Source organism: Dromiciops gliroides, chromosome 3 (assembly GCF_019393635.1).
Source record: "Dromiciops gliroides isolate mDroGli1 chromosome 3, mDroGli1.pri, whole genome shotgun sequence".
In the NCBI taxonomy this organism is placed as follows: domain Eukaryota; kingdom Metazoa; phylum Chordata; class Mammalia; order Microbiotheria; family Microbiotheriidae; genus Dromiciops; species Dromiciops gliroides.
The window spans coordinates 639,686,357-639,704,577 of record NC_057863.1 but is presented as its reverse complement, the minus strand read 5'-3'; the positions used below and the strand labels follow the sequence as shown (position 1 = coordinate 639,704,577).

The 18,221-nt window shown below is 47.5% G+C and overlaps 1 protein-coding gene across 1 annotated transcript in view; it reads left to right on the top strand.

The window, feature by feature from the left end:
* The window catches only part of ATAD3A (ATPase family AAA domain containing 3A), a 64,300-nt gene that overhangs the window by 9,210 nt on the left and 36,869 nt on the right, over positions 1-18,221 (top strand). Inside the window, exons 4-7 of the mRNA XM_043994367.1 lie at positions 1,464-1,523; positions 3,819-3,888; positions 5,964-6,129; positions 6,612-6,681. Coding sequence (XP_043850302.1) covers positions 1,464-1,523; positions 3,819-3,888; positions 5,964-6,129; positions 6,612-6,681 — 366 coding nt within the window. The remainder of the gene's footprint in view (positions 1-1,463; positions 1,524-3,818; positions 3,889-5,963; positions 6,130-6,611; positions 6,682-18,221) is intronic.

Below are 18,221 nucleotides of genomic sequence, written 5' to 3'. Positions count from 1 at the left end.
CTCGGCCTGACCCCTTGCTGAGAACAGAGTCTGCTCAGCCAGCATTCCGTCTTCTCTGTATCTGACAGTCCCTTCGTGCCATCCCCTGTCCTCTCATTCTCCACTTCAGTCTGATGAAGAGGCACCCATCCCCCTGCCAGAGCCTGGCCCCTTCCCACGTGCTTGGCCCCATCTCCCCCCATCCTCTCGAGCAGCTGCCCTCCCCATACCTTCCCGTCGTCTTGAGCTCTTGGCCTTTGAATCTCTTCCTTTTCACAGCCAACCTCCTAAAAACAGCGGTCTGCACTCTCTGCCGCAACTTCTCCTCTCCTCCACCCGTGGTGGTCTGGCTTCCATCTTGTCTGTCATCAGACTGTTCTTTTCAAAATGGCAGTTGTCTCTTTTGCTTATTTTTGGCCTGGAGTTGTGATTTCAGTGGTAGAGGAAATTCCTGATGAGGAAAACTTCCTCACCAGCATAGATGAGGGCGTGGAGGTGGAGGGGCTAAGGGGTGAAGGGATGGGCCCACCGCCAGCCTGCATCGGTGTCAGAGATGGGGCTGGACTGGAGGCCTAACTGGAACCACTGCGCCATACTGCTGCCCTCCTCACAAGGATGGAGCTGCCAGAGCTAGCCGCTGGTTTAATGATCCAAGCAGATGGCTCCCCGTCTCTGCCGAGTCCCACTGACTGGATGTCAACAGCTAGGCCTCGCTCCCCCTGACTCTGATCTCTCCTCAGACAACAGGTGTGCCGGATCACAGGCCCTACTCCATCGCCATTCTCTCAAGGACACAATAGGAGCCCCTTTCTTTGGCCTCTCCAGCCTCGCTGCTGTCCATTCAGCCTGGCCTGGCTTTTTCTCACCCAGGGGTGACTCATCTCCTGTCTCCAGGCCTTTCTCTGCACAGACCCCTTCAGGCCAGGGGGCCAGCTATCCCCCACTCCCCTCAAAGTCACTGTGAGACCTTTCTGATTGGGCCCAGCTGTGGTGCCCCCCACCCCACCCCCCTTGTTTGCATTCTGTGTGTTCTGGACAGAATAGGGCGTTAGCTCTTTGAGGGTTGGGGAGGTTTCAGGCCCACACTGTGCCTGGCATAGAGTAGGTATTGATTGATGGAGCGGTGGCTCTTCTGGGAATTGGATTCATTCTTTAAATCAGTGCATCGAGGTACCTGCAGTTGGATTTGATGAGTTTGGGAATTCCTGCTCCAGAGCTAGATCCCAGCCCATTTGTAATTGAAAGTCTTTGAGATGTGCTTGAGCACTGGCCTCAAAGGTTTGGGCACTGGCCTGTCGTTACAATGTGTTACTTGTAGAAGTAACAGTAACACTGGTGGTAGAGTTGCAGAAATACTCTCTCTAAGAGGTGTAGGCTTGTGATTACCCTAGTGATACATTTGGGTCCAAACCCGAGGCCTCCAGTTCTCAGACCTCTTTGTCAACTTGGGACCTCGTTCTCATTTCCTCCTTTTCTTTTTACAGAGGGCTCAGTATCAGGACAAGTTGGCTCGACAGCGCTATGATGACCAGCTCCGACAGCAGGTGAGCAGCGTCAGAGAAGCGAGACCAACCCGCCCATCTTCTCTCTGGGTGCCCACCCTGCCCATCATCCATCTCCGACACTGGGGAGACATCTGTTGTTTCTTTACTTCTGAAAAGTTTTTGGTTTTGTGGTTATTTTCTTACATCACCATCATATCCCGTGCAACCCCCTCCTCCCCTTCCCCGAGACCTATCCCATAGGACAGATAGCATTTTTTTAGAGGCAAAAAAATGGGCACAGCTGGTTGATAGATGAAAACCTCCAAAAACGTGTGCAGTGTGTAACACCTGTGGGCCCCCACCTCCCTGAGGGAGGCTAGGTTGGGGTGTCTTCTCATAGGACAGTGGGGGCCTACTTGATCTTGATAATTTGGTTAAATTGGCCCTTAACTTTTTGGTTCTTTCCACAGACATTGTTTTAGTTACTATGTATGCTGTTTTCTTGGCTCTGCTTTCTTCATTTGGTGTCAGTTCATAGACCTTTTCCCATGTTTCTCTGTATTCATCACACAGCACAGTAGTATTAGGTTACATTCAGATACCGCCATTTATTTAGCCATTCCCCAGTGGACAGGTATCTACTTTATTTCTAATTCTTAGCTATCAAAAAACTGCAGCTTTGAATAGTTTGGAGTATATGGGGATGAGAATCAGAATTTCTAACAGATGGTGATGCACTTTGGGTTCATAAGGATCGTTTTAAGTGCCCCTGTGGTCACAGTCGCCTCCTGTGCCCTGGAGTCTTTTCACCATGTGGCTGAATCATGGTCCAGATTCTCTGTCTCAGACCAGCTGTTTGGAGGAGCCTTGGCTCTGGAGGCCTTGGACACTCGGGCCGTCAGAATCACTTGTTTGTCTATCAGTGCTGACCCTGGCTTTGAAAACTGACTGTGACCTGAGTTCAAAATACCCTGGGGGGAGACAATAGCTCAGCCCATGCCCGATAGGATTGCCACCAATCACCAAAGAGTTAGAAGGGTTTAGTTAGTAACCGGGTCCCAGCTTTCCTCAGGGTGATTGGCCTTTCCCCAGCTAGAGTGTGCCCTGAGCCATGGCTATGCACCCCTCATCCTCCAGCCTCGGAGGAGCCTGGGCCCTGCTGGCCAGGGGGGCTGGGCTGGGCTGGGGCAACCCCTCTGTGCCATACTGGGGCATTGCAAGAAGCTCAAGTGGAGGACAAGGCATCCTTTCCTTGTTGCAGAATGGGCCTGTGCTCTTACCCCTTGGAGCTCATAAACCCATCACGTTCTGTAGTGTTCCTGATTCTGAAGGTGATCTTTGAAAATTCATCTTTCTTGTGCATCGTTCTTCAATGTTCATTTTAAGGAGAACATTTCTGGACATTGAATGTTTTATAAAAAATTTTTTAATCATAAAAGTATTTTATTATTTTCCAGTTACATATAAAGAGAGTTTTCAGCTTTTGTTTTCAAAAGATTTTTAGTTCCAAATTTTTCTCCCTCCTTCCCCAAGACAGAAAGCAATCCAATGCAGGTTTTATATGTACAGGAAATTGACTGTTTAGAAGAGTGAGCATCAGTCCTTCCCAAGGGTGCGTGCACATTGGGGAATGGCATCGTGAGCTGTCTAGGCCATTCCAGACTGGCTCAATTCTGCCAGAGGGCATTTTGAAGTTGGGGGCGGGGGTCATGGTGTTTTTTTTCAGTGCTGTGGGACACAGAATGATGGTACGAGGCCCTGCTCCCAGGCCTCCTTAGCTGTTCCCAGTGGCTTCGGTCTCTTACTAGAGCCTTCCCAACGGCGCTCGCCCAGTGGGGGACAGCCGGGGATGCTGCTTCTCTGAACCAGAGATAAGACAATGGTACTGAAGCCGATTTCATGTGTTCCCCATGGCTTACTAAATGCAGATGAAAGGAAGCTGGCCCTTTGCAGTGTAACCAGAGATGTTTGACCTTAAGAGGGACTTGCATCCCTGCCTTCCTGGAAAGCAGAAAAGCCCCTGGGAATTGTGAGTGGAGCTTCTTGACTGCGGTGGCTTCTGAGCTGGGGGTACCAGCAATGCCAGGGGCAAGGCTGGTGGCCCTATTGCCGTAGCATTAGCCACTCGGCCCTGCCTGCCTTTCCTTGGGTTTTTCACCTTAGGGGGATGATCTTGTTCCTCCATGTCGTTGGTGGTCTGACTGCCTGGCCCCCTTTTCTGACATGTGGGATGTGTGTGGCATGTGTGGCCCGGGACCCTCCATGCAGCATCTCACTGAGCTGGGCCACTCTCCACAGAATGGTCACTTTGAAAACTTCACCTTCTCCTCTGCCTTGTGTGTGCTTTTCCCCCAGCAACTCCTCAACGAAGAGAACTTGAGGAAGCAGGAGGAGTCCGTGCAGAAGCAGGAGGCCATTAGGAGAGGTGAGGCCTGCCCCAGGTTGGGGTGGCAAGGAGGGGTGCCAGGCAGAAACTGGGCACACACTGTCCTGGGAGTCATAGCGTAGACGTGGTGGGGGAGTCTGAAGAGGGATTGGACAAGAAAGAGAAGGGGGCCCTGGATCGAAATGGAGAGGGTGGCTTGTTTGGCTCGGCCATCCTCATTTATGTGTTACAAGGGAAGACTCGGTGGAACACAGGGTGATGGGCGCTCATAGAGATGCAGAATAGAAAGGATCGCTTGCATCCAGCAAGCGATCTCAAGATGCTCAGAAGGGAGGGAGCAGCTAGGTGGTGCAGTGGATAAGGCATTGGCCCAGGATTCAGGAGGACCTGAGTTCAAATTTGACCTCAGACACTTGATACTAGCTGTGTGACCCTGGGCAAGTCACTTAACCCTCATTACCTCCTCCCCCTCCAAAAAAAAGAAAAAGTAGAAAAAAGATGCTCAGAAGGAGACAACGTGAGCAGCAGTTCCGTTGCTTCTGTTCTGATCAATTCAGGGATGTTCCTTGTATGGGGAAGTGTTCTGCAGGGGGCGACTGGAGTCTAAACAGAACACTGTGGAGATAATGTAAATGAGGCCACTTGAAAACATCCCCTGGGTCCATGCGGAATGTGGGGATGGTAGAGATGTTCTAGGCCTTAGGTGGGAGGCAGCACAGCTCTGCCCGTCGCCCAGGCTGGCACTGAGCGGCCTGGGCCCAGGGGTGACCCTGCCACACCTAGGACCTCAAAAGTCCCTTTACTTCCTTGGACATTCCTGGGGAATGAAGGAATCTTTCCAGACGATCTGCAGCTGGGATCTTGTCTAAACCCTGCAAACCAGTCCTGGCCTCAGCACGGAGGCCTTCTGGGTGGAGGGGCCTCTCTCTGTTCCTCTTGCTTTAATGGCATTCCACAAGTGGTTTTCAGCCATCTTGGTTGCATTTTGTGTTATGATGAACAGCATCGTCAAGGATCCTGAAAAAATAAGATAGAGTGGTGTAGGGTTTTCCTCACTGTTGTTGTGAGTGTGCTTTTGGTCAGTGGCCATCCACTCTGCTTACAGTTTTGTGCCCCTGCCAAGAACACCACCATGAATGTTAGTACATGTAGGAGACTGTTCTTCCTGTCACTGACATTCTTTGGGTAGATATCTTATAGCTGGATCACCGATCAGAAGGTGTGCACACTGAGGGCCTGGGACAGAATGGCTGGCCCAGGTTAGAGCTTCCCAAACCACATGTCCACCTGATGGTTACCTCCAGGGCACTCCTGGGCTGGTTGGTGCCATCTTTGATCAGCCTTGTCAATTCTATACCTATGAAGTATGGAACCTAAGCGTTCTTCTCACACCTGCATTTGTCATAATCTTTTCCCTGCTTTGATTGTTGATAGTTTGCATTTATTTTGAAGACTATGTTCTTTGATTACTTTTGGAAAATGATTTGGTTTTCTGCTGGGGGTGCAATGAGGATTAAGTGACTTGGCCCAGGGTCACACAGCTAGTGTCAAGTGAGGCTGGATTTGAACTCAGGTCCTCCTGAATCTAGGGCCAGTGCTTTATCTACTGCGCCACCTGGCTGCCCCTATATTGAGTTTTAATAAGGAACATTGGTATTTTAAATTTTAAGTTGACTTTTAAAATGTAGGCTTTCTGTAAGTTTATAACACATATACGGCAGAACTTATGAGAGTGTCCAGCTGCACTAAGACTTTTGGGACACTCCATGTTATTTCCCTCTGTATAGCTTAAGTAATTGATTTGGGGGAACAACAAGATGCATTCTCTCTTTCCCTTCCCCCCAATTGACAGATTTATTATTTTTCTATCTGCATTGATTTTTATACTTATATTTTTTATTGAAGTATTCTTTTTTCCTCCCATGTTTATGATTACCTCCATTTCATTTGGTTAAGAATTGCCCCTATTCCCTTCCCCCAACTATAGATCTGAAAGGGACTTACTTCTGTTTAATTTTAATTTGACTTTTTAACCCTAATACCACCCTTAACCGTATTCACGACAGAAGTATGAACCTGGGGACGATGTCAATTGTCTTGTTTTCATTCCAAAGCTACTGTGGAACGAGAAATGGAGCTGCGGCATAAGAATGAGATGCTTCGTATAGAAGCAGAGACCCGTGCACGCGCCCGAGCAGAGAGGGAGAACGCAGACATCATCAGGGAGCAGATCCGATTAAAGGCTGCTGAGCACCGCCAGACCATTCTGGAATCCCTCAAGTACGTGTGAAGCGGTGATGGGCCGCGGTGCCCTGCACCAACCATTACGCTCCCACTGGGGGCTGCCCTCAGGAGGAGGGGGGGGCCTGTCTTCCCCAGGACAAAGGCAAAGAAACAGGCTTTTTTGGAAAATGCTTAAATAACCCCCTCTTCCCACAAGTCAATTCCCCTGGGAAATGAGCGTGCCATTTCTGACTTGGCATTACCCTTCATGTAATGGTGTGTCTGCAGCATTCAGGTTGTGGTTCTATAGGCTCTTCACCTAGGTGCCGTAATAACAATTCACAGTCTTCTGCCTTGCCTTGAGAATCTGTGGATTCCTTGGTAGTTCCGTTGTTGACCAGCAGGATGGTCCTTGAAGAGTCAGGAGAATCTTAGAAGTACTTCAAGCTTTGCTCATCCTCTTGACCCCCTTTTCTCCAAACACACGCTGCATACACCTCTTTTCCTCCTGGTTATGTTACTGCTTTTCCCCTCCACAGGACAGCTGGTACTCTGTTTGGTGAAGGATTTCGGGCCTTTGTAACAGACTGGGACAAAGTCACAGCTACGGTAAACATCCATACTGAGTATCCTCCAGGACTGAGATTCCCCATGGAAATCATAGGTGAATTGCATTGTGGAGAGCTGGCTCCGCAGAGGCTGAAGTCAGTTGCTGTGACACCCTGCATTTCTGATTCCCTTTTGGGCCAAACTGATGCATAGCCTTGATTTCCTCTATCATCCTCCAGCAAGGCTATACAAGGATGAATGAATAGCAGGGACATAGCCTTCCTGTCCTGTCCTTGAGGCATTCCTAGTCAGTTGAAAGCCTTTCCAGGGCAATTATAAATAATCACACATTATTAAGGCCAAGCATTTTTGGCCTGAATAATTTTTTTGCATGAGACAGGTGGCTTTTAGGACTATACACTCCATTCTTGAAAGTGGTTGCTACATCTTGATTTTCTTCTTTAGCAACTTCCACACTCTTTGGAAAGTATAATTGCCCCAACACCTTGATTATCTGAATGTGACTTATCCATCGATCTCTATAGAGAACTCAGCTGAGAAAGTGAGTAGCAGAAAAGGTTAGAGTCGGAACACAAGAGATTTCCCATAAGCCAGCCCTTCAGACTCATGAAAGAGACCTACATCCTCTTGTTTTAGATAGTGTGGATGGGCTCCATGCTCCCAGCGTTCAGCCTAAAGTAGTTCAAAGGAGCGAGATCTGGGGGAGATGGATGGCATTGCTCATGATAAACCCCAGGGGGTGGTACAGGAAAAACCCAGAAAACAAAAGAGGTAGAGCCCTCGAGAGACCTGGGAGAGTGCTCAGCTTAGTGTGGGAGCCAGAGTGTGACCCCTGTGGGCACTGCTGCACGTTTGAGCATAGGGTGATAAGATCGGAGAGCTGGGGCCTTATTCTGGATGAGCAAACAGGCCTAGGAAGGTGGGCAGGAGACTGGTGAAGACGGCAGCTCCTCAGGCCAAGGCCTGGCCGTGTTCTGTGTCCTCTGCCTGAGGAGGCAGTGTGTGTAAGATCCAGTTTTTAAAGGAGGGTCTGTGAGGGTGACAGGGGTGAATGAGATGTTGCTATATTCATTTTGCCTTGCTCTCAAGTCTGTTCACCCATTATGCTGGTTGTGCACATCAGAGAATCTTTGGTCCTTCCAAGGTCATGAGAGTAGCACATGCCATGAATCTTAACCAAAGAGCAGTTCATGATTGATTTTTCTTTTCTTTCTTAAAGTAAAAATACCTCATGTGTCAGTAACATCTCCCTCTGTAGAGCCCTCTGGGCCAACAAGTATGGTTAGTCCAAAAAGCCAATACTGTGACGGTCTGTGACAAGTGATCCCTTGACATGCATGCACCTCTGTCTGTTGAGAGACACAGTTTGCCTTACCTCATCATCTGTTTTCCAGAGAATAGGAGGGTAGTTCTTCCTTGATGCTTTGAAGCTGTGGATTCCAGTTGGTGCTTCCATGAGCTTTTTGTTGGCTGAGCACCTGCAGTAGGTAGGAGGTAGGGCTGGTGCCAAAAACTTGGATTTGGCCTCTCAACTACATTAAGTTGATTGGTGTAAGAAATGTACATAAATAACCCAAATTAAATTAGCTGGTGTGCTAAGAGACCAAGACCAATAATTACTAACCTGTAGAACGACTTACCCATCTCTTTAAAATCTTGGAGAATAATTTACCTGTGTATCCAGAGTATATATTTTTTGCTTGTTTTTTGTTTTTTGCAGGGCAGTGAGGGTTAAGTGACTTTCCCAGGATCACACAGCTAGTAAGTGTCAAGTGTCTGAGGCTGGATTTGAACTCAGGTCCTCCTGACTCCAGGGTCGGTGCTTTATCCACTGCACCACCTAGCTGCCCCCAGAGTATATTTTTTGAAGATAAAAAGTTAGGAAGGCTTTTGCAAATAATATTTTGTAGCAGACCACTCCTTTTTAGTCACCAAAGTCTTAAAATGTGTGGAGAAGATCCCACCATGTTTATTGAATGATGAGTATAGAAAAGCATTTGTCTCCTCATTAAAGGGGTGGCACTTGTTGAAATTACAAAAGATTTATTAAAAGACAGGACAACAGAATGCACTGCCAAACCCCTAATTAATATCAAGTGAGGAAGGAAACAGAGAGACAGATGTATTTACCCGTATCATGTAGGAGTCCAAATGGAAGAGGAATTCTGTGGCAGAACTAAACCCTGGACCTTTACAGATCCATCATCAATCATAAGAATTCCACCTACTCCCAGGATGCCTGTTGTACAGAAATGATAGACAGTTGGACGCCCAGCCAACAGAGTGGTCCGTCAATAAACGTGTCTTGGACAGACATCGAGGAGAGACAGCAAGCTAGAACAAGAGTGAAGGGAAGAGAGAGGACCCTTGGCTACCCTCCACATTGCTTTTCATGACCCCAAGCTGCTCCCTGAAACAAAAGGTGCTTTTTTAAAACACCTCCAATGTTTGGCGGTCCTTCATGGGCCAGTCATGAAATGCCATCTCTGAAGAGGTTGGGGGTCACTCAGAGGGCAGTGGAGAGATAGACAGAGAATGTACATTGATAGCATCCTATCACCAAAGACAAATTAACTTGTAAAAAGTGGCAGAAAACATACTGCCAAAGAGACAAGTATCCAGATAAGGTGGGCAAGGACAGTAGATGTGACACTGCACACAGATAAACTCAAGAAAGAGGAAGGCCCTCAGCACACGGGGTGAGCTTTCTGGAAAAGGTTTACAGGAGGAGATGGACACTGGCCAGTTAGGCATGAATGGAAGGAGCATATGCCCACCCTTCACAGGGGAGATCACAGACCCATTGAGGCATCCTGGCAGGGCAGGTAACCCTGTGAAGTTACTAGCAAGGCCCATAGGGCACAAGCTCCGGCAGGCCCTGCTCAGCTCCAGAACTTGGAGGATGAAGCCAGGGGCAGTCTACTGTCTTTACTAAGACCAGTCAGGATAAAATCCAGTAGGTTCATTCCCTAAAAGGTAGTTAAAGAAGGATGAACATCTTCAGTCACAGCAGTGGCTGAGGAGCTTGTGATCTGCAGGCCTAGTGAGGAAATCACAAGGCCATCAAATGTCCCACGAGCTGATAGAGGGGATCCCCTAGGGGACAGGTCCAGTAACTCCTGCTCTCTCCAGCTTGGAGTGAGCCCCGGAGGATATCCTGGTCCTGGCGCCTCAAAGGCTGTCTAGTCCATGTCTGCACAGGAGTCTCCTCTCCTCTGTCTTCTCCTTCAAGACCTGTATTGAGGCGAGGACCCCAGTGCCTCTGAGGCAGCCATTTCGGTGTTTCGATAGCTCTGGTCCTGCTGACGTCCAGGCCAAAGCTGCCTCTCAGTCCCCTGTTCCCAGCTTTGCCTTCCAGAGGCTGGCCAGAATAAACCATTAGATCAGGGAGGCTCATAACCATTGTTGGTTAAGGCCCTGAAACAGCACCCCCAAACCCCCCCCATCCCACCTTCGGTCATCCTGGGAGGCCTAGGTACAACCCCTTCTCAGAGTCATGTTTTTGAGATATAAAAGACACAGGATTTCAATTCTTTGAAAGGCAGTTATCCAAAATACGTTTTTCAAAAAGTTCCCAGCTTCAGTGCTTTGTGAACCAATAGAAGAAGTTCAGAACTCGGAGTGTGAAAGCTCAAGCTGAGTTCTGCTGCTTGGGATCCGAGTGGCTGGCCAGCCCCAGGCAGCTTCTGGTTAACTGCCCGTCCTTTGTCCCGTCCTTCCCAGTTTAAAGGCCATTCTCCTTGACAGAACAGAGAAGCAGAAATAAGAGTGGAGTGTTGCTGTCGCCATCTCTCCTCATTTCCTCCACCCTGAGCAGTATTCCTTTTCTTCCTTCGAGCTTGCCCAGCCAATGCCATGGCTAGAGTCTGTGAACTTCTTGCTATACTAGATGGTGTGCTTGATTTTCCAAAAAAACAAAGATTTCCTTTATGGTCCAACGTATTTTACTTTATGCGTTTATAAACATGATTCTGAGAAGGGTCCATCGGCTTCTCCATAAGAGCCAGCAGTTCCAGAACATAAAAGGGATTAAGACCTGCCTTAGGGCTTTCTATCCCTCTCAACCTCCCATCTCTGAAATAGGGTGCATGTCATGCTGTGCTCTAGGGAGAGACCTTAGAAGTCATCAATTCTCCTCCTTCCTTTTTATAGGGGAGGAGACTGAATCCCCAAGAGCTGAAGTTACTTCTCTGAAGTCATCTATCTCGTAAGTGATAGAGCCAGGATTCCAGCTTGGGCCCCTTGACTGTAGACCTCACTTCCCCTGCTTGTCTCTGCTGGCCTGGGCCCATTGCCTTCTCTCTGGCTTCCAGAAGGGCTGTTGGAGAAGATTGATATAGGTGATACATGTGCAGTCATGCAAAACATATCTGCCTGTTAGGCTTGTTGTGAAAACAGACAGACAGAAAGCCCAAAACAAATTTAGAAAGTAAAGGGAAAGTATGCTTTGATCTGCATTCAGACTCCAGTTTTTTCTTTGGAGATGGGTAGTATGTTTGATCATGAGTTGAGCATCATAGAGTATTGCTGTTGCTGTATACAGTGTTCTCCTAGTTCTGCTCATTTCACTTTGTATCATTTCATGTTAAGTCTTTCCAGGTTTTTCTGAAAGCATCCCGCTAGTCATTTCTTATAGCACAATGATATTCCATCACGATCATATACAACAACTTGTTCAGCCATTGCCCAGTGGATGGGCATCCCCTCAATGTCCAGTTCTTTGCCGCCATTAATAGAGCTGCTAGAAATATTTTTGTACATATAGGTCCTTTTCCTTTTTCTTTAGGATAAAGACCCAGTATTGCTAGGTCAAGTGGTAGGCATGGGGTTTTTTGCAAGGCAATAAGGGTTAAGCAAATTGCCCAGGGTCACACAGGTAGTAAGTGTCAAGTGTCTGGGGTTGCATTTGAACTCAGGTGCTCCTGAATCCAGGGCTGGTGCTTTATCCACTGCATCACCTAGCTGCCCCTGTAGGCATGGTTTTATAGCCCTTTGGGCATCATTCCAAATTGCTCTCCAGAATGGTTGGATCAGTTCACAACTCCACCAACAATGCATTGGTGTTCCAATTTGCCCACATCTTCTGATATTTGTCATTTTCCTTTTCTGTCATGTTACCCAATCTGATGGGTGTGGGGAAGTAAGTAGTTTAGAGTTGTTTTGATTTGCATTTCTCAGCAAGCAATTCTCTTAGCCTTTGGTCAGAATCAGTTCCAGAATGGCAGCTCCCTTGTCTCTTAGCTCACCATTTAGAGCCTGACTCTTTATTATCCATTCTGAGCCCAGCCTTCTTCCTGATTTCTGCAGGAAGATTGTCTCTCTTTAAATAGTCAAAGGGCCATACCCACAGCAGTCATTAGTGCTTAACTGAATTGAGGTGTTTTTTTAAAAAATCTTTTTAAAACTATTTCCTATTAATATAAGGCAAGTAAGCAAACATTTATTAAATGCTTACTGTGTGCTCAGGCAGCTAGGTGGTACAGTGGCTAGAGAGCACTGGCCCTGAAGTCAGGAAAGACCAGAGTTCAAATCTGGCCTCAGACACTTACAAGCTGTGTGGCTCTGGGCAAGTCATTTAACCCTGTGTGCCTCAGTTTCCTCATCTGTAACATGAGCTGGAGAAGGAAATGGCAAACACTCTAATATCTCTGCCAAGAAAATCCCAAATGGAGGCACGAAGAGTCAGATTTGACTGAAAAGACTAAACAGCCAACGTACCCACGTGCTGGCCAGTCTACTGGATTGTAGAGCTCTCAGCCATAGCTTTGGTTTTACAATTCAGTTCTATGTGTGCTTGAAGGAAGCAGGAGCTTCGAATCATTCTGAACGGTTTGGATTTGCCAGGGACTGAATAGTCCATGTCAATAATTGATTTGACAAACATTAGTTCAACAAATGTTTTTAAAGTACCTTTCAAAAGTAAACGTAACTCTCTCTCTCTCTCTCTCTCCTCTGATCCTGTCAGAGAAGCAGATGAAGGTAACCTGGCCCTCCCTGGTTTTTAGTGACACCATGTGGGGTCTTGGTGATCGGGTCCCTTTTCTAGACATTCACTAATTAATTCTCTTTCAGAGTGTTCAGAACTCTGCTAGGAATCCAAACCAAGGGCTGTGGTCTTTGCTGAACAGACCCTGTTCTCTTTCCTTTTTGGAAAATTGAGACATTTGCCCACAGCCTCTCAGATGTCGCGTGGCCTTGTTTTGGTGCCAAAGGAGGTCATCCACCTGAGCCACGTTACACAGAGCCATCGTGTCTCGGGTGGCCCGATGTTCCGTTGTCTTGAGACTCTCCTCCCTCTCAGCCCTTTCTGGATCATTCTGGCTGATGGAGAAAACACAAGCGGAGTAAGACTTGAGCTGCTTCTCTGTGTTCTTAGATGATAAGCAAGCACTTGTGACCTGCTGTGCCGGTCACTGCTGTCTCACCCACAAGGAACTGCGTTCCTGCTCCACCTTCTTTGGTCTTTTGCTTCCTCAGGGTTATGTGACCTCTTACCTTTTAATCCCAAGCCTTCTGGAGGACTCAGGTTGAGCTTGGGCACTGTGGGCTCCTGAGGGGCCCCACACTCTCATAGTGCAGCACGGCTGCACTTCCCTCCCTCCTGTTGTCCTGTGAACTGTTGTTCTGCTGCGTTCTACTCTGGTGAGCGCCGTGAACTTTGATCTCTTCAGACCATTGCCTTTTTTCTTCCTCCTGGGAAGTGTTTCTTGGTTGTCCAGATCTTCCTGGCGTGGAGACCGTCTCCATCCATTCTGTAGTGATGCCTTCACATCTCCTTCACTGCACCAGCCCTGGATTCAGGAGGACCTGAGTTCAAATCCAGCCTCAGACACTTGATACTAGCTGTGTGACCCTGGGCAAGTCACTTAACCCACATTGCCCCACCCAAAAAAGGAAAAGAAATTCTTGGCTTCTCTGCCTTGTACTTTCCTAGCTTCTTTTCAGGCAATTGAAGGCTGTCCATTCTAGCCTTGGGATCTTTTCCTCCCCTTGTCCATCCTTCTCTTTCATGGTCTTCACTCAGATGATATCTACTGTGCCTCTTTCGGTTTCTAGGGTTTCGTTGTGATATAGCTTCCTTCCACCGGCGCCCCTCCCCCCCCCCCCAATTGTACCTGTCCTGATTGTTTGTTTAAAATAAGATCAGACCCTTTCCAGGCCATGGTCCTGTTAAGGAGGTCTTGCCGTGATGTCTCACTGGTTATGGGCTCTTGTTCACCTCCATGTGTTAAATGGATCTCTCCCTTAGCTGCTCCTTACCCATAATTTGCACATTTGTGTACATGGTGAGAACGTGGATTTTATTACTGGCTCCTTGCTTGGCTCTTGTCTCCTGAACTTCTGGATATATCTCATCTTCGTACTTTTGGCTGCTCTCATTGGAACCCAGCGTGGGACTTATGTGGGCAATTTTAAAGTCCATTTTTCTTAGATTTGCCAAATTCCAGGTGGAAACATTCTTGCCAGATGGATTCTTAACCATGATTAGGTATGCGCCCCCTCTCTTTGCAAGAGCCTGTCATTTCTGTATGTTACGCTGTGCTCCACAAATCCTCATTCAGTTTTTAGATCTAAGCTTCTTAGCCAGCTGTTAATAAGACACGTCTTCTGAATTCCTTGGCCTTGATGGAGAACAGGGATAAGAACACAGCCACACCTCTAGGGTCTTCTGTTTAGTTAGCTTTAGCAAGGCTTTCTCTGTTTCTCTTTGCACGATCCCTTGTGCTTTTGTGACTTTCCAGATTCACCAAAGTAGAGTGACTGCCCATTCTGACACACCTCAGGGAGTTTTCGGGCTCAGATACATTTTCTCAGAAAACCCCCATCGTTAGGAGGTGCCATCCCAGCACCCTGGGGCAGAGAATCACTCCTCTCCTCCTTCCTGGATCTCGCCTCACACGTACCTAGGATCTGCCTCACCAACCATTCCCTGGAGGCCAAAAAGCTTCTTCCTTAGCACAAAGTGTTCGTTTGTCCTTTTTCTCCTCTGTAACTCCCTGACGTGGGTATCTCTCTTTTTTTTTTTTTTTAGTGAGGCAATTGGGGTTAAGTGACTTGCCCAGGGTCACACAGCTAGTAAGCGTTAAGTGTCTGAGACCGGATTTGAACTCAGGTCCTCCTGACTCCAGGGCCAGTGCTCTATCCACTGTGCCATCTAGCTGCCCCTGTGGGTATCTCTTTTCTTCTTGGTTTTCAGTTTCTAGCTCTTAAAGTGTGATGTTGTGGATAGAGAACTGCACTTAAAATCTGAGAGCCCTGGATTCAAATCCTGCCCCAAACACTATTTAACTCTGACCCCTGGGCAAATCACAACCTCCCTTGACCTCAGTTTCCTTACCTGTAAAGTTCAATGAATAATAAGCACCTGTATCTCTGGGTTGTTGTGAGGATCAGAGGGGATGATAGGTGGCAGGTGCTTTGTTCCATCTTTATTGAGAATCTTGATTTTCAATGTTTGTGTGTACATGCTGGTATGCCATGAGTTATTTTAATATGTGGATAGTATTTCTTGTTGTTGTTGTTTGGGTTTTTTTGTTTTTTGTTTTTTTGTGGGGCAATGAGGGTTAAGTGACTTGCCCAGGGTCACACAGCTACTAAGTGTCAAGTGTCTGAAGCTGGATTTGAACTCAGGTCCTTCTGAATCCAGAGCTGGTGCTTTATCTACTGTGCCACCTAGCTGCTCCTTGTTCCATCTTTATTAAAGGGATGCATTGTTGTCCTGTAGCACTGAGAGAGTGTAGAGGTGGTTGTCCCTGAAGGCCTTTAGCCCGTCCTCTGTGGGGAGCAGATCAGCCTACACTGTGTCTATAGTGACTTGTCACTTGGCCATAGCAGAGGCAAATCCCAGGCCGTCAGGGCTAATCTCGGCCCATTCCTCCTTCCGGGAGATCCGTAGTCCTTGGGTTGTTTGCTAGTGATTTCCTTGCCTAAAGGATGGGCTGTGGTGACCACTGCATGTGGCTGGTGTCAACTCTAGAGTCGCCTCCTTATCTTCACACCTGAGTCCCTCTAGAAGCCCTGCCGCCGCCGCCCCCATCTTCCATTTCCTCCCGTACTCATTTCTTAGCCTGTGTTTCCATTTTGTTTTGCATCCTCTATCTTACCCTATCCTGGGTTTTTGTTTTGTTTTGGGGTTTTTTTTTGCGGGACAGTGAGGGTTAAGTGACTTGCCCAGGGTCACACAGCTAGTAAGTATCAAGTGTCTGAGGCCAGATTTGAACTCAGGTCCTGCTGAATCCAAGGCCGTTGCTTTATCCACTGCGCCACCTAGCTGCCCCCTTACCTCCTGTTTTTCTTGTTATGTGCTTCTCTTCCTGGAATCCTTTTTTCCTCAGAACAAGTCCATCACCTTCTCCCCAGATTCAATCCCTGGGTGCTTTTGTGATTCCAGAACCCTCAAGATCATGTTATATGACAGCTCTTTCCATTCCCTCTCCTCAGCACCTTTAGTGTAGAAAGGAACATACACTTGTATTGGGGACGTCACCCATCGCCCTGTCTGCATGTGTCTCCCTTTCAGTCCAACAAGCCTTTCTTAAATGCCAGCTGTGGGTCAGGTGCTGAGCATTCTGAAATAAAAGGAGGGTCTTTTCCATTCTGTGAGGCCTGGCTAGCATGTCAGAGCTACCTTAGGCTGTGCCAGGGGATGCTCCATGATGGTCTCCTGCCTACCTCTTTCTATTGACTTGGCACTTCCCCTGAGGGAACCCTGTTACTGACCCACACTCAGGGCAGGCATAAAAGTCCCTGTAGAGAGATTTCCAGAGTGGCTGCAAGAGAGCAGAGGAGACCCCCGCCCCCCCAAATAGTAACGGGCACATAGATGTGTCTCCTTCTAGAAACCTGGCTGTGGGTCCCACACAGAATTGGCCACTTAGGCTTAGAATAGATCTAGCTCAAGTCCCCCTAGCATCCTGACATTCCACTCTTACCTTGCCCTGCCCTCTGAATGCCTCATTATCCAGGATGAACTGATGCAGTGTTGGTGGTGTTCTGCATTTCACACATTGCAGACTTTGTTTGACTTGTCCCAAGGGAAGAAATCTGTGGAGCACTCTGCTGACCAGTCACAGTGTGAGGTGAGGCTGGCACTGCCAAGGAGGGCATGGAGAGTTTCTCTGGAAGGCTGATTTCCCCGCTTTCATTTGCTTTGGGCTTTCTTTCTCGCTGTCTCTGCCCCCCCCCCCCACACACACATTCTGTCCATGTAGATAGTTCTTATAGTATAAAGCTAGTGGGTTAATCCAGAAAAAACCCCAAACCACTAATTGATCTTTGTATTTGGAAGGGTCTTCTAAGAAACAGAGGTGAGATGCAAACCCAAGGACGAGCAGTGTGGAGTGTGCACGAGGAACAACTGGGCTATTGTGTGAGGGGGAGAGTGATGGCAAATTAGATGGAAAGGCGGGTCAAAGTGAGGCTGTAACTAGAGCTGCGATTGGATCCTGCCGGTGATGGGGGAGCACTGAAGTTTATTGAGTAGGGGAGTGACCACACCCCCCTTGGAGAATACAGGCAAGCTGTTCAATATAAGTTATACATGTACAGTCATGTAAAACATTTCCACATTAGGTTGTGAAAGAAAACAGACAAAAAATTTCAAGAAAAATAAAGTTTAAAAAATGTGTTTCAGGGGCAGCTAGGTGGAGCAGTGGATAGAGCACCAGGAATCAGGAGTACCTGAGTTCAAATCCGGCCTCAGACACTTAACACTTGCTAGCTGTGTGACCCTGGGCAAGTCACTTAACCCCAATTGCCTCACTAAAACAAACAAACAAACAAACAAAAACCCCAAGAAATACTGAAAAGGATTTGATGTCAGATTTACTCATAGTACTTATCTGAAGATGACCACAAGATGTTAGCACCAACAAGGTTTTATCATTTAGGTGACAAGGCCCATTTGTCTACCTGCATGGTGACTTCTGTCACTTAACCCCAATTGTCTCACTAAAAAAAAAAATTGTGTTTCAGTCCGTATTCGGGTACCATCAGTTCTTTCTCTGGGGATGAATTGCATTTTGCATTGTAAGTCCTTCAGAGTTGTCTTGGATCATTGTATTTCTGGGAATAGCCAACAGACTTGACGATTTTCATAAAAATTATTATAGAGAAGCAGCTAGGTGGCACAGTGGATAGAGCACTGGCCCTGGAGTCAGGAGGACCTGAATTCAAATCCAGCCTCAGACACTTAACACTTACTAGCTGTGTGACCCTGGGCACATCACTTAACCCCAACTGCCTCACCAAAAAAAAAAAAAAAAGTTATAGAAATGGGAAAGTGGGCAGGACATACAGGCCTGCACTTGTGGAGGTTCTTGGTTGCTTTTTTCTCTATGCTTTTGGTAGTTTCAGATTCCTTTTCAATTGACATGATTTTCTCATTGACCTGTTTGTAAGATGGCTAGACATCCTGTGGAGTGTTTCTCATGGCCTTTGGGCCCTTCTATTTCATGGTTTCATTTACGACAAAGACATCCAGATTGATGCCATTTCATTCCTCTAGTTCCATGTCTGTTCACTTGTCCTAATAACTGAGTTGCAATTCAGGTGTAGCTGGGGTCAAGGCTGCTTCTCGG